Here is a 17,169-nt window from a genome sequence, read left to right as displayed (position 1 = left end):
TCAGGGGTTCGAATTCCGGCTCTGCCACATGTCTGCTGTGTGACCTTGGGCAAGTCACTTCTCTGAGCCTCAGTTACCTCATCTGTAAAATGAGGATTGACTGTGAGCCCCACGTGAGACAACTTAATCCCCTTGTATCCTCCCCAGTGCTTAGAACAGTGCTTTGCACATAGTAAGCGCTTAACAAATGCCATCATCATCATTATCATTATTATTCTCTGTGCCTCAGTTACCTCATCTGTAAAATGGGGATGAAGACTGTGAGCCTCCTGTGGGACAATTTGATCACCTTGTAACCTCCCCAGCGCTTAGAACAGTGCTTTGCACATAGTAAGCGCTTAACAAATACCAACGTTATTATTATTATCTACCCCAGCGCTTAGAAAGGGTATGGCACATATTCATTCATTCATTCAATTGTATTTATTGAGTGCTTACCGTGTGCAGAGCACTGTACTAAGCTCTTGGGAAGTACAAGTCGGCAACGCATAGAGATGGTCCCTACCCAACAATGGGCTCACAGTCTAGAAGGGGGAACGTAGTAAACACTTAACAAATACCACAATGAATATTATCATTATTATTATTATATGTGACGGAGGAGGAAGTTCCAGGCCAGAAGGAGGATGTGGGCGGAGGGTCGGCAGTGAGATAGACGAGATAGAGGTAGAGTAAATCAGTTGGAATTGGAGCGATAGGCTGGGTTAATAGTAGGAAATAATAATAATAATAATAATGATGGCATTTATTAAGCGCTTACTATGTGCCAAGCACTGTTCTAAGCGCTGGGGAGGTTACAAGATGATCAGGTTGTCCCACGGGGGGCTCACAGTCTTCATCCCCATTTTCCAGATGAGGGAACTGAGGCCCAGAGAAGTGAAGTGGCTTGCCCAAAGTCACCCAGCTGACAGGTGGCGGAGCCGGGATTTGAACCCACGACCTCTGACTCCAAAACCCGGGCTCTTTTCCACTGAGCCACGCTGCTTCTGCGGCAAGGTTAGATAGACTGCTTTAAAGCCGTTGGTAAAGGAGTTTCGATGCGGTGCGGCTGGGCAATGACTGGAGGGTCGTGAGGAATGGGAACATGTGGACTGAATATTTTTTATAAGAATGATCCAGGCAGAAGAGTAAAGTATGCAATCAATTAATCAATGAATCGTATTTATTGAGCGCTTACTATGTGCAGAGCACTGTACTAAGCGCTTGGGAAGTACAAATTGGCAACACATAGAGACAGTCCCTACCCAACAGTGGGCTCACAGTCTAAAAGGGGGAGACAGAGAACAGAACCAAACATACCAACAAAATAAAATGCACTGGAGAGGGGAGAGACAGGAGGCAGGGAGGTCACAAAAAATGCTGATGCAGTAGTAAAGTAGGGATGGGACAAGTGCTTGGATCGACGTAGTAACGGTTTGGATGGAGAGGAAAGGGTGGATTTTCATGAAATTGTGAAGGTAAGACCGACAGTACTTGGTGACAAATCGAATATGTGGTGTGAACGAGAGAGATGAATTGAGCGGAATGCCGAGGTTACGGGCTCGTGAGATAGAGAGGGCGGTGCTGTTGTCTATACAGTGATGGCAAAGACGGGGGGGAGGACTGGGGTTGGGTGGGAAGATGAGGAGTTCCGTTTCGGACGTGCTGAGCCTGTGTTGGCGCGATATCAAGGTAGAGATCATCATCATCATCATCATCAATCGTATTTATTGAGATGTCCTGAAGGCAGGAGGAAGTGCAAGGTGGAGGTCAGGGGTGAAGGTGTAGATTTGGGAAACAACTGTGTAGAGGTGGTAGTTGAATCCATGTGAGCGATTGTGCTCCCTGAGGAAGTGGGTGTAGATGGAGCAGAGAAAGGGGGCCCAGAACTGAGCCTTGGGGGGACTCCCTCAGAGGATGGGAGGCACTCATTCATTCATTCAATCGTATTTATTGAGCGCTTACCGTGTGCAGAGCACTGTACTGAGCGGTTGGGAAGTACAAGTTGGCAACATCATCATCATCATCAATCGTATTTATTGAGCGCTTACTATGTGCAGAGCACTGTACTAAGCGCTTGGGAAGTACAAATTGGCAATATATAGAGACAGTCCCTACCCAACAGTGGGCTCACAGTCTAAAAGGGGAGACAGAGAACAAATCCAAACATACTAACAAAATAAAATAAATAGAATAGATATGTACAAGTAAAATAAATAAATAAATAGAGTGATAAATATGTACAGACATATATACATATGTACAGGTGCTGTGGGGAAGGGAAGGAGGTAAGATGGGGGGGATGGAGAGGGGGTCGAGGGGGAGAGGAAGGAAGGGGCTCAGTCTGGGAAGGCCTCCTGGAGGAGGTGAGCTCTCAGCAGGGCCTTGAAGAGAAGCAGGGCCTTGAAGGGAACATATAGAGACGGTCCCTACCCAACAGTGGGCTCAGAGAATCAATCAATCAATCAATCGTATTTATTGAGCGCTTACCGTGTGCAGAGCACTGTACTAAGCGCTTGGGAAGTACAAGTTGGCAACATATAGAGACGGTCCCTACCCAACAGCGGGCTCACAGTCTAGAAGAGGAGCGTTTGAAAGGGACTGATAAGTACTGGCCAGAGAGGTGGGGGAATAGCCAAGAGGGGACAATGACAGTGAAAACAAGTTAGTGAAGCCCCCCCCAGACTGTAAGCTCCTTGTGGACAGGAAATGTGTCTTGTTATGTAATGATGGCATTTATTAAGCGCTTACTATGTGCAAAGCTCTGTTCTAAGCACTGGGGAGGTTACAAGGTGATCGGGTTGTCCCACGGGGGGCTCACAGTCTTAATCCCCGTTTTACAGATGAGGTAACTGAGGCCCAGAGAAGTTAAGTGACTTGCCCAAAGTCACACAGCTGACAATTGGCTGAGACAAAATTTGAACCCATGACCTCTGACTACTATAAATACGATTGAATGAATGAATGAATGAATGAACGGGCTCACAAGAGAGCAGGAATCCCTGCTTGGCTGGATGTGAGCAACGGGGCCAAATCCCGGCTCCACCAATTGTCAGCTGTGTGACTTTGGGCAAGTCACTTCACTTCTCTGGGCCTCAGTTACCTCATCTGGAAAATGGGATTAAGACTGTGAGCCCCCGTGGGACAACCTGATCACCTTGTAACCTCCCCAGCGCTTAGAACAGTGCTTTGCACACAGTAAGCGCTTAATAAATGCCATCATTATTATTATTATTATTATTACAAAGCCCATGCTCTTTCCATTGATCCATGCTATGTTATAGTGTACTCTCCCAAGTGCTTAGTAGAGTGCTCTGCACACAGTAAGCGCTCAATAAGTATGATTGAGTGATTGATAATATTTCCAGGAGAAGGGGCTGGTCCGTCGTGTCAAAGGCAGCTAGGATGTCAAGGAGGATTTGGATGGAGTAGAGGCCCAGTATTCAGTTATTTTGGTGAAAACCCCTTAGAGATCAGTCAATCAATCAATCAATCAATCAATCAAGAAATGTTATTTTTGCCTTAATTGGATCTCCAGCACCTAGTTCCGGATTTTCCCCCCTTGAGCCGACAAACGTTTAGACTTCCCGTGATAAAATACATTTTGAATTTGATAGCACTTTTATTTTTGCAGAGGTTCTTATTTTATCCTGAAACATGCTGTGGGCCATCGATCTGATGATTCTAATTTAGCAGAAGAGAAAGCTGAGCTACTCAGGGTTTGAAGGACTTGCTGAAGGACACAGAGCAGGCCGGGGGCAGAGCAAGGAGCGATAATTGTGAGACTATAGTGGTCGTCATTGGTCTGAGGCTTCAAAACTGAGGGGCTGCAGGAAGGAATTGATTGTAGCGCTAGTGATTTGCGCTGGGTAATCATCGTTAATCGTATTTATTGAGCGCTTACTGTGTGCAGAGCACTGTACTAAGTGCTTGGGAAGTACAAATTGGGTAATGGAGTGTGATGAGTGAGTAGGGGGAGGCAGGGGTGCAGCACATTGACTAGCGCATATAAGTTTTTGATGTGCAGGACGTAGGCAAGCGCCGACCCTGACAAAAAACGATCATATGGTGGAGACTCCGGGCTTCCCTGAAGAGGGACTGAGTTGAATTCGATTCGGGATTCTTGGGTTCAAGTCCCAAGTTTTACACTCAGTCCACTGGTTCTTGCTTTGGCCCCAAGGACTCTCATCCTTTGGGGGGGGACGTCATTATCACCGTAATGGAGCCCACAGACCGTCCCCACCCCTTGATACGAAAAACTTTGACGACAGCCCCCGGGGCCTTTATTACTCTATTGATTTATTTTATTTGTGCATGTTTATTCTATTTGTTTTATTTTGTTACTATGTTTTGTTCTACGTTTGTTTTATGTTGCCAACTTGTGCTTCCCAAGCGCTTAGTACAGTGCTCTGCACACAGTAAGCGCTCAATGAATACGATTGATTGATTGACTGGGGTAGATATAAGCTTATCATTCATTCATTCAATCATGTATTGAGTACTTTGTGCAAAGCACTGTACTAACTGCTTGGGAGAGTACAATATAACAACAGACGCATTCCTGCTCAATAAATACGACTGAATGAATGAATGAATGAATATATGTTGCCAACTTGTACTTCCCAAGTGCTTAGTACAGTGCTCTGCACACAGTAAGCGCTCAATAAATACGATTGATTGATTGACTGGGGTAGATACAAGCCTATCATTCATTCATTCAATCATGTATTGAGTACTTTGTGCAAAGCACTGTACTAACTACTTGGGAGAGTACAATATAACAACAGACACATTCCTGCTCAATAAATACGATTGAATGAATGAATGAATATACGTTGCCAACTTGTACTTCCCAAGTGCTTAGTACAGTGCTCTGCACGCAGTAAGCGCTCAATAAATACGATTGAATGAACGAATGTCTGTACAGATTTATAACTCTATTTTACTTGTACATATTTGCTATTCTATTTATTTTGTCAATGATGTGCTTGTGGCTTTACTTCTATTTATTCTGATGACTTGACACCTGACCAGATGTTTGGTTTTGTTGTCCGGCTCCCCCTTCTAGACTGTGAGCCCGTTGTTGGGTAGGGACCGTCTCTATCTGCTGCCGACTTGTTCTTCCCAAGCGCTTAGTCCAGTGCTCTGCACATAGTAAGCGCTCAATAAATACGATTGAATGAATGAATGAAAGGACAAAATTAAAGGTTGGGAACTCTGGGAAGGGTTTGTAAGGTTAAATCACACTGAGTCGTGGCCTAGCTGTTGGTCTTCCTTCTTGCTAAATATATCATTCACAGTGTTGTAGACTGTGAGCCCACTCTTCTAGACTGTGAGCCCACTGTTGGGTAGGGACCGTCTCTATATGTTGCCAACTTGTACTTCCCAAGCGCTTAGTACAGTGCTCTGCACACAGTAAGCGCTCAATAAATACGATTGATTGATTGATTAATATGAGATCTTACCGTCTCTTGGTAGACTATCATTTCTCCATCCCCTCCAGCTTACCTCCTTCCCTTCCCCACAGCACCTGTATATATGTATATATGTTTGTACATATTTATTACTCTATTTATTTTACTTGTACATATCTATTCTATTTATTTTATTTTGTTAGTATGGTTTTGTTCTCTGTCTCCCCCTTTTAGACTGTGAGCCCACTGTTGGGTAGGGACTGTCTCTATATGTTGCCAATTTGTACTTCCCAAGCGCTTAGTACAGTGCTCTGCACATAGTAAGCGCTCAATAAATACGATTGATGATGATGATAAAGTCATATTCATCTCTCTACTCATCTTCTGGACGCTAAATCCATCCTTAAACTCTCAGGTGTGAATGAGACTGAAGCAGCATTTTTAATAATAATAGTGATGGCATTTATTAAGTGCTTACTAGGAGCACTGTTCTAAGCGCTGGGGTAGATACAAGGTGATCAGGTTGCCCCACGGGGGGCTCACAGTCTTCATCCCCATTTTACAGATGAGGTAACCGAGGCCCAGAGAAGTCTTCTAGACTGCGAGCCCGCTGTTGGGTAGGGACTGTCTCTATGTGTTGCCGACTTGTACTTCCCAAGCGCTTAGTACGGTGCTCTGCACACAGTAAGCGCTCAATAAATACGATTGATTGATTGTGACTTGCCCAGAGTCACACAGCTGACAACTGGCGGAGCCGGGATTTGAACCCCTGACCTCGGACTCCAAAGCCCGGGCTCTTTCCACTGAGCCGCGCTGCTTCCCGCTGCTTTGTTTGAGTTCCCAGCCCTCTCAGACTCTTGGGCTCCTAGAGGGCAGGGATCGTGTCTTTTAATAATAAAATAACAACAACAACAATAATAACGATAATAATAATTACGGTATTTGTTAAGTGCTGACTGTGTGTCAGGTACTGTGCTGAGCGCTGGGGTGGCTACAAGCAAATCAGGTTGGACACAGTCTCTATCCCATATAGGACTCACAGTCTTTTGCAGAAGCAGCGTGGCTCAGGGGAAAAGAGCACGGGCTTTGGAGCCAGAGGTCATGGGTTCGAATCCTGACTCCGCCACGTCTGCTGGGTGACCTTGGGCAAGTCACTTAACTTCTCCGAGCCTCCGTTCCCTCATCTGTAAAACGGGGATTAAGACTGTGAGCCCCACGTGGGACAATCTGATCACCTTGTATCCCCCCCAGTGCTTAGAACAGTGCTTTGTACATAGTAAGCGCTTAACAAATGCCATCATTATTATTATTATTTTGCTTCTAGTATACTCTCCCAAGTGCGTAGGGCAGTGCTTTTCACAGAGGAAATGCATAATCCTATTGATGGAACTTCCTGCAGCTCCATCTGTCCAACTTCAGTGGCCTCTTTCCCCTAGACGGCTACATGTCATTGCCTAAGACTCGTTCAACTCTATTAATGGGGGCCAATTATCCAGTTGGCCCATTATCCTAACTTTTGCAACTATCAATCTAGAGATTGATACTACTGAGAGCTCACCTCCTCCAGGAGGCCTTCCCAGACTGAGCCCCTTCCTTCCTCTCCCCCTCGTCCCCCTCTCCATCCCCCCATCTTACCTCCTTCCCTTCCCCACAGCACCTGTATATATGTACATATGTCTGTGCATATTTATTACTCTATTTATCTTACTTGTACATATCTATTCTATTTATTTTATTTTGTTTGTTTGGTTTTTTTGTCTGTCTCCCCCTTCTAGACTGTGAGCCCGCTGGTGGGTAGGGACTGTCTCTATGTGTTGCCGACTTGTACTTCCCAGTGCTCTGCACACGTAAGCGCTCAATAAATACGATTGATTGATTGATCAATCGAAAGAAGCAGGATGGACTAATGGAAAGAGCTGGGAGCCCGATGACCTGGATTCTAATCTTGGCACTGCCAGTTGCTTGCTGTGTTACGTTGGGCAAGTTACTTAACTTCTCTGTGCCTCCGTTTCTTCACCTGGAAAGTGGGGATTAAATACCTATTCTCGCGGCTCATGTGGGACAGAGACTTTGATTAACTTTGTCTACTCCAGTGCTTAGGACAGGGCTTGACATATCAATCAATCAATCAATCAGTGTATTTATTGAGCACTTACTGTGTGCAGAGCACTGTACTAAGCGCTTGGGAAGTACAAGTTGGCAACACATAGAGACAGTCCCTACCCAACAGCGGGCTCACAGTCTAGAAGGGGGAGACAGACAACAAAACCAAACATACTGACAAAATAAAATAAATAGAATAGATATGTACAAGTAAGATAAATAGAGTAATAAATATGTACAAACATATATACATATATATGTACATATGTATATACATATACACATATATACATATATATGTACATATGTATACATATATATGTACATATGTATATATATGTACATGTGTGTATGTGTATATATATATATATATATACATATATATATATATACACACACACACATATAAGAAATGTTTAACAAATACCATAAAAATTCCCTAATAGAAGCAGCATAGCCTAGGGAGTAGACTACAGGCCTGAGAGTCAGAAACACCTGGGTTCGAATCCCGGCTGTGTGACCTTGGGCAAGTCACTTAACTTCTCTGTGACTCAGTTACCTCACCTGTAAAATGGGGATTGAGACTTGGAGCCCTATATGGGACATGGGTTGTGTCCAAATGATTATTTTTTATCTACACCAGTACTTAATACAGTGCCTGGCACAAAGTAAGTGCTTAACATATACCCTAATTATTATCATTATTCTCCATGCCTCAGTTACCTCAACAGTAAAATGGGGATTAAAACTGTGAGCTCCATGTGGGACATGGACTGTGTCCAACCTATTAGGTTGTATCTACCCCAGTGCTTAATACAGTGCCCGCACATGGTAAGCAGTCAATATTATTAAACAATAAAGAAATAATAATAATATTGATCTGTCTACCTGTTAGAGCTACTTGAGTGCTACTGTGTGCACAGCACTCTACTATCTTCTATCCATCTATCTTAGCTACCAAAAGGAGAAGAAAATAGATGAAATTCAAATCATTTTTATATTCGCAGGACTGATTTGGAGGGGAACAAACGGAAACCGTGTAGTATCCTTAAAAGTGTTTTGATCTGTGAATAGTTTTATATCTAGAGATTATCAATTGCCATCTTTATTGAATAGGAAAGGCAAAAATCAGGACCAAAGAAAGATGCTTTGCTTTATCCTACAACTAGAAAGAAAGTTTGGGTGTAATGAAGAAATAGTGCTAGAAGGCATCAAATTAATTTCGTCTTCCAAACCCTGAAGTCCTTCTGGGAGCGCTTCGTTTTAATAAGGTGAACAGCACAGGGATAACAAGATTACTCTTCTCTAATCTGTGTTAAAGTTTCCTTGATTTTGTTGTGTTTTTTTTGTAGTATTTGTTAAACGCTTGTTAAACACTTGTTCAACGCTCTTCCTCCCTTCAAAGCCCTACTGAGAGCTCGCCTCCTCCAAGAGGCCTTCCCAGACTGAGCCCCCCTTTTCCTCTCCTTGTCCCCATCGCCCCACCCTACCTCCTTCCCCTCCCCACAGCACCTGTGTATATGTTTGTACAGATTTATTATACTCTATTTTACTTGTACATATTTACTATTCTATTATTTATTTATTTATTTTACTTGTACATATCTATTCTATTTATTTTATTTTGTTAGTATGTTTGGTTTTGTTGTCTGTCTCCCCCTTTTTAGACTGTGAGCCCACTGTTGGGTAGGGACTGTCTCTATATGTTGCCAGTTTGTACTTCCCAAGCGCTTAGTACAGTGCTCTGCACACAGTAAGCGCTCAATAAATACGATTGATGATTGATGATGATGATTTATTTTGTTTATGATGTGCATTTTGCTTTAATTCTTTTTGTTCTGATGACTTGACACCTGTCCACATGTTTTGTTGTCTGTTTCCCCCTTCTAGACTGTGAGCCCGTTGTTGCATAGGGACCGTCCCTATGTTGCCGACTTGTACTTCCCAAGCGCTTAGTACAGTGCTCTGCACACAGTAAGTGCCCAATAAATACGATTGAATGAATGAATGAATGAGTCAGGCACTGTTCTAAGCACTACAGTAGATAAAGGCTAAGCAATTTAGACACGGTCCATGTCCCACCTGGTGCTCACAGTCTTCATCCCCATTTTACAGATGAGGTAACTGAGGCCCAGAGAAGTGAATTGACTTGCCCAAGGCCACACAGCAGACAAGTGACGGAACTGGCATTAGAACCCCATTACCTTCCGACTCCCAGGCTTGCGTTCAAGTTTCCTCATCTGTAAAATGGGTATTGAGACTGTGAGCCCCATGTGGGACAGGAGACTGTGTCCAACCCAATTTGCTTGTCTCCACCCCAGCGCTTAGTACAGTGCCTGGCACGTAGTCAGCGCTTAACAAATACCATTATTATTATTATTATTATTGGTTTATAATTCTGTGAACATAGTAAATAGGCTTGTCACCCACAGAAAACAGGATGTTGCCAATTTGTACTTCCCAAGCGCTTAGTACAGTGCTCTGCACATAGTAAGCGCTCAATAAATACGATTGATGATGATTTGTATCACGAGGCAATGAACGTGGTCGAGTGGAAAGAGAATGGGGCTGGAAGTTAGGAGCCCTAGTCCTAGCTCTGCCATGGCTGGAAGATCTTGGGCCTGTCACTTAACCAGTTTAATAATAATAATAATGATGGTATTTGTTAAGCGCTTACTATGTGCAAAGCACTGTTCTAAGTGCTGGGCCTCAGTTCCCCAACTGTGACCTAGAGGTAATAGTATCTGCCACTTCTTACTTCAGTGGGGCTCGGTGTGGATAAAATGAGATGTGAAAGCATTTGGAAAGGTGAAAGCTTTCTCCAGATTCAAGCATTGTTATAATAATAATAAGAAGAATAATAACGATGGCATTTATTAAGCGCTTACTATGAGCAAAGCACTGTTCTAAGCGCTGGGGGCGGATACAAGGTTATCAGGTTGTCCCATGGGGGGCTCACAGCGGAAAGAGCCCGGGCTTTGAAGTCAGAGGTCCTGGGTTCAAATCCTGGCTCTGCCACTTGTCAGCTGTGTGACTTTGGGCAAGTCACTTCACTTCTCTGGGCCTCAGTTACCTCCTCTGTAAAATGGGGATTAAGACTGTGAGCCCCCCGTGGGACAACCTGATCACCTTGTAAATTCCCCAGCGCTTAGAACAGTGCTTTGCACATAGTAAGCGCTTAATAAATGCCATTATTATTATTATTATTTTACAGATGAGGTAACTGAGGCCCAGAGAAGTTGTGACTTGCCCCAAGTCACACAGCTGATAAGTGGTGGAGCTGGGATTTGAACCCATGACCTCTGACTCCAAAGCCCGGGCTCTTTCCTACCGAGCCACGCTGCTTCTCAGCAGATTGTTGTAGGGAGTCATCTAGGTGAGGGAGGAAGGGGCGAGCTCATTTCTTTAAAGCCGTTAGTAAGGAGTTCCGGCCTTATGTGGAAGTAGATGAGTAATTACTGTAGATTGTTGAGGAATGGTGAGATGGACTGAGTATTTTTTTGTTTTTTAGTGATCCAGGTAGCAGTGAAGTAGGAATTGGAGAGGGGAGAGGCAGGGAGCAAGGTCACAAATGAGGGGCTGTTGTCGGAGTTACGTAGGGACAGGATAAGTGTTTGGATCACATTAGTAGCAGTTTGGATGGAGAGGAAATCAATCAATCAATCAATCGTATTTATTGAGCGCTTACTGTGTGCAGAGCACTGGACTAAGCGCTTGGGAAGTCCAAGTTGGCAACATATAGAGACGGTCCCTACCCAACAGTGGGCTCACAGTCTAAAAGGGGGAGACAGAGAACAAAACCAAAGGAAAGGATGGATTTTGGCGATGGTGTGAAAGTCCAACCGACAGTATTTGGCGACAGAGCGAATATGTGGTTTGAATGAGAGAGGCGAATCGAGGATCATGCCGAGATCATGGGCTTGTGATGCAGAGAGGGTAGCGGTGTCGTCCGCATATAATGACGGAGATGGGGAGGGTGAGGTTTGGGTGAGAAGACGAGCAGTTCTGTTTTGGACGCGTTCGGTTTGAGGTGTCGGCAGGACAGCCAAGTGGAGATGTCCCGAAGGTAGGTGGAAACAGGAGACTGCAGAGTAGAGGAGGGGTCAGGGCTAAAGAGATAGATTTGGGAATCGTCCGCTTAGAAATGGTAATTGAAGACATGGCAGCGATTAAGTTCTCCAAATCATACCCTGGCTCATGCATAACGCCAAGATTGGAAGTATTCGCTTCTTGTAATCTGTTCCTTTTAACCAAGCTTAACCATGGTAGCTAATTCCATGACAAAGAAATAATACCAGCAGTTGATTATCTCAGGCAATGCCTATGCCTGTCAAGCACTTAGTATAGTGTTCCCTTCACACCACTGATTTAATCAGTCAATTGTATTCGAGCATTTACAGTGTGCAGAACACTGTGCTAAGGACTTGGGAGCGTTCCGGTAAAACAGTTGGTAGAATTTACAGACTAGAAGAGAGAAGCTTCAGGTAAATCTTCCAGATTTGTGTAGTGACATTATCCTTGCATTTTTAAGTGCTGGGTACAACATATCGCTGTTTGGTCATGGCATACGGTCTACACCGAGAGAAAATGCATCATTTTCACTACATTTTACATGGATCAGCATTAAATCGCTTTCTTACTCTTTGGCATTTTGGGTGAGAGGGATTATCCCGCAGTGTCTTCTTACGTAATGTCTTCTCCTCTGATCTTTGGTATCTGTTTGATTTTGCAGTTTTTCCCATATGGAGATGCCTCCAAGTTTGCTCAGCACGCATTCAGAACCTTTGACAAGAACGGAGACGGCACCATTGACTTCAGAGAGTTCATCTGCGCCCTGTCCATCACTTCCAGGGGTAGCTTTGAACAGAAACTAAACTGGGCCTTCAACATGTACGACTTGGACGGGGACGGAAAGATTACAAGAGTGGAGATGCTGGAAATTATAGAGGTGATTTAAAATAGACGGAGATATTAAGATGGCATTTAGAGTCTCCAGCCAAGGGCAGATATTTTTTGAAATATCTGGGGGAAAACTGGAACCAGGTTGGCCACGTAAACCAGGACGCCGACTTCTTTAAGCAGTGGGCCTAAGTGGTCGTCTTCGATTGTTTGGCAGCCATGTCTCTAGTACAGAGAAGAGCCGCTGGAAATTGGGAAATCGGCTTAGAACACAACAAAAGTGATCTCCTAATTAATTGCTGACTGACAGTCAATCCATAATCAATCAATCAGTGGTATTTATTGAAAGGTACTACGTGCAGAGCACTGTTTGGAAATTGGGAAATCGGCTTAGAACACAACAAAAGTGATCTCCTAATTGTTGACTGACCGTCAATCCATAATCAATCAATCAGTGGCATTTATTGAAAGTTACTACGTGCAGAGCACTGTTCTATGCGCTTGGGAGAGTACAGCATTTTTAGGGACACATTGGACTGATGGATGGATCCTGGGTATTCCTGATGGATCCTCTGTATTCTTATGTACTCTTGTGCCATCTGGCCAAGATTGTAATCCTTGGCTAGCTGAAATCACAGTGGAAGTTTAAGAGAGAAGGAACAGGTAAAGGAACAGTGCTAGAATTAATTATCTTGGATGGCTAATGGAAACAAAGCGCTGCTCTCAAGTTCAAGGGCTAGTCTTAGTTCACAGAAGGGATACATCCCGGATGAGAAACTAGTTCTGTACCCATTTTTGAGGGTGACTAAAGCATTTAATACAATTCAAATTACCTTGCAAGCTTAAGTAGCCACAAAGTTTAGACTACCTCCCTGCCCGCTCCTGCGTTCTAAGGCGCTTTCGTCCTTCATCTCAAAGACGGATGAGCCGCCTGATATTTCTGCCAGCTTTGATCGATCAGCCGATCGATCGTATTTACTGAGTGCTTACCATGTACTAAGAGCTTGGGAGAGTACAGTAAAACTGAGTTGGTAGATACGTTCCCTGCCCACAACGAGTCTATAGTCTAGAGTGGTAGAAAGACCTTAATATAGGTAAGTAAATCACTTATGCCCCAAGGAATTTAGAATACTTTGGCATCTATGCATTATGATAAAACATCTTACTTATTTTGACAACTATAAATGTAACTTTAACTCGATGTAACTGGGGATACAGATGCCTCGGTACTCATCTTGTTGGTTCATACGCTTGCTAGTTGCCCCCCAAAAGTGCAAGCTGTAAAAACCTTTCCATATCCCCGGGTGCATAAGCTCGAAGACTTCATCATCTGTAGATTTCAGAGGCAACATACACGCGAGGACTATTTCATAATACTGAACTACAGACACTCGATTGGTTTAGTTGGGGGAGCCCTAACCTTTGGGAAAACGATTGCTGAAAGTTGATTTAGCTCTCCCAGTTGTAAATGATCTTCATCTATTAGGAAGAAAAAAAGATTGCAAGACAAACTTGATTTTCAAATGAAAGTCAAGTATATATTGAGTATCCATAAGGTACCAAGGTCAACCTGACGGATCTGACAAAGCAAATGGTTCTGGTTTTCCTAAGTGACACCTGTTACAGGAAAGAAAGCCTATTTGTTCAATAAGGGAAAGAATGGTCCCCCCGCTTTTCCTCTGCTCCTCCTCCCCTCCCCATCACCCCCACTCCCTCCCTCTGCCCTGCCCCTTTCCCCTCCCCACAGCGTTTGTGTATATTTGTACATATTTATTACTCTTTTATTAATATGTATATATACAATATCTCTATAGTTGTATTTATCGATAGATTCATTCATTCAATGGTATTTACTGAGCGCTTACCGTGTGCAGAGCACTGTACGAAGCGCTTGGGAAGTACAAGTAGGCAACGTATAGAGATGGTCCCTACCCAACAACGGGCTCGCAGTCTAGAAGGGGGAGACAGACAACAAAACAAAACAAGTAGACAGGTGTCAAAACCATCAGAACAAATAGAATTAAAGCTAGGTGCACGTCATTAAAAAAATAAATAGAATAGTAAATATGTACAAGTAAAATAGAGTGATAAATCTGTACAAATATATACAAGTGCTATGGGGAGGGGAAGGAGGTAGGGTGGGGTGGTTGGGGAGGAGGAAGCAAGCTGATATGATGGTATTGACACATGTCTACTTGTTTTGTTTTTTTGTCTGTCTCCCCCTTCTAGACTGTGAACCCCTTGTTGGGTAGGGACCGTCTCTATATGTTGCCGAATTGTACTTTCCAAGCGCTTAGTCCAGCGCTCTGCACACAGTAAGCACTCAATAGACATGACTGAATGAGTGAACGGTGCCCTGAGTCAACTGGGAAGAACAGCGTTGAGTCTTTGCCCAGAATAAACGTTAACTTTTCGATTCTAATCTGCTTTTACCGCTTTTCGTCTTTCCCAAGGCCATTTATAAAATGGTGGGCACGGTGATAATGATGAAAATGAATGAAGACGGCCTCACACCGGAGCAGAGGGTAGACAAGATTTTCAGCAAGATGGATAAGAACAAAGATGACCAGATTACACTGGATGAGTTCAAAGAAGCTGCAAAGAGCGACCCTTCCATTGTACTACTCCTGCAGTGTGACATTCAGAAATGAGCGCCTATATATGCATTACGGACTGCACAGAAGTTTCAATGTTCCATTCGGTCTGCAGCTATTTCCACACACACAAAAAAAATTGCTTGGACTACCTATAAATGGACTTGCTTCTTGTGTTTGAAACACTTGTGTGCATGAGAATGTCATTTGCTGAAGAATTTTAAAAGTATATATTATAAAGAAACTGCCACAACGTGATGTGTGCAACGTCATTTCATCATAACCCTAGTTCTCCAAAGCCTGTCCAGCAGTACTGTGCTGCAGTAAATTATACAATTTATTGTTCATGTTTTACTGATGCTAGTATGTGTCTCCTAGACTTAAGTAATGTTAGTGAGCCTGAATTCCCATGGTAATGTAAACTGTTAATTATTAAACCGTATCACCATTTTTCTGTGAAGTAGTTCTGGACAGACAAGAGGGAGTGATCCTCGACACACGAGTCTGGTCCCCATACAAGCGCTTGTATTGTGAATATAAATGTATTTCGTTTGCATGCCTTTTAGGTTTGCCTTAATTCTTACCTCATTTGCATCCTTTCAATCTGGAAAGCGATATCAGAGGAATGCAGTAGAAACAAAATTCAAACCCTAAAAAAAAAATGCCCTTAAAGTATATATAAACCTCTCTGTCTCTCTCGCTCTCTCTCTATATAGTCATGCACTCTTACAATATTTACTGGGAGTAAGAACAAGTTTTATTGGAAGTGTATTGATTTCTGCTTGAATTTTCAAAGCTTCCAAAGGAGTTGCAATATATGTCCCAAATAAATTTATAACATTTGACTTTTTCCCTTTTTATTTCACGTTCTTAACAGCTCACTGCTGAGAAAGAAGGTACAAAGAAACATATATTACTACCTACAATGGGATGTAAAATATATTATCCTCTACTAATATGTGTCCAGAATGGCTGGTTTCTGAAATGATTGATATTTTAGAAATATTCAGAAAGTGATATGATACATGTATTTTGGTATTTGGCATTGAAAGCACTTGGCATCCTCTGCTGTTGGAAAACAAAACAAAACACTACTATCTATACATATGATACTACTTAAAACGTAAGTCTTATTTAAGCAAAATGCATGAAAACAGGTACAATATTAATCAATTTAAAGCCAATAGTGATCTCAAGGCTGAAAAAAATAACCAGACAGGTGCATTTGGTAGAAATAACCACAGATAATTCTGCAGGATTTGTCGTTTTTGGCTCCTTAGGTAAACTTCTCCGTGGCTCTTTGGAAAACTTATCTTTGAGTACAATTATACCTAGAAATGTATTAACTCTATTCAACGGTTTATTTCTCAGAGAGACGTATATTTTACCTTTCTGCCTGATAATGCAGAATTAAGCAAAACTCTTGCCCCTGATAGAAAAAGTCAGGTCTTTATATGGGCACAAACAAAAAGCCAAAAAAAAAAAAAAAAAAAATCAAACTGAGCTATCTTCTGTATTTTGAGAATCCACAGTTTAGCTCCATTTTGCCTTTAGAATCATGAATTGCCTTTGCCTTTTAAGAGCACTGGATGTGTTGGACCCCTAAGTGCTTGTGAGCTATTAGAGCGAAATGTTAGGGTTACCTTAAGTGTAAAGGTAATATGTTACTAGATCACTAGGAAGATTTCCTACTAAATCTCAACAATATATGGGGGTAAACCTTGTGCAATCGTCCTTTAATAATAATGATAATAATAATAAAAATGGCATTTGTTAAGCGCTTACTATGCTCTAAGCACTGTACTAATATAATTAGGTCCCACGGTCTGAGAGAATAGGTATTTTTGCAGATGAGGGAACTGAGGCACAGATGAGTTAAAGTGAGTTGCCCAAGGTCATGCAGCTGCTAAGTGTCAGAGTGGGATTAGAACCCAGGTCCTGGGACTTTCAGGCTGGGGCTCTTTCCTCTAGGCCATGCTGCCCTTTCATCTTAGCTCCTATGTATATTTAAATCCCCACATCACACATGGACCCACTTAGCAGACTTTCTTCCAAACGGTCATATATTCTCCCCTTTACGCCTTTAGAGAGCAGGAGATGGATCAGATGCTTGCTTAGCTCCTACACTAGCTGTTCAAAAATGAAAGGACAACTACATTTTCCCCAAACCTTAAGATAAT

At 42.9% G+C, this 17,169-nt stretch overlaps 1 protein-coding gene across 3 annotated transcripts in view; it reads left to right on the top strand.

Moving 5' to 3' along the window:
* Positions 1 to 15,839, top strand: part of VSNL1 (visinin like 1) — a 200,943-nt gene extending 185,104 nt beyond the window's left edge. For all 3 annotated transcript variants that reach the window (XM_038750490.1, XM_038750475.1, XM_038750483.1), the window contains exons 3-4: positions 12,229 to 12,444; positions 14,849 to 15,839. In XM_038750490.1, the coding sequence (XP_038606418.1) occupies positions 12,229 to 12,444; positions 14,849 to 15,046 (414 nt within the window). In that variant the 3' untranslated portion in view covers positions 15,047 to 15,839. The remainder of the gene's footprint in view (positions 1 to 12,228; positions 12,445 to 14,848) is intronic.
* Positions 15,840 to 17,169: the final 1,330 nt, after the last annotated feature.

The sequence above is a fragment of the Tachyglossus aculeatus genome, chromosome 1, assembly GCF_015852505.1.
Source record: "Tachyglossus aculeatus isolate mTacAcu1 chromosome 1, mTacAcu1.pri, whole genome shotgun sequence".
NCBI classification, from domain to species: Eukaryota; Metazoa; Chordata; class Mammalia; order Monotremata; family Tachyglossidae; genus Tachyglossus; species Tachyglossus aculeatus.
This window is presented reverse-complemented; position numbering and strand designations above follow the sequence as displayed.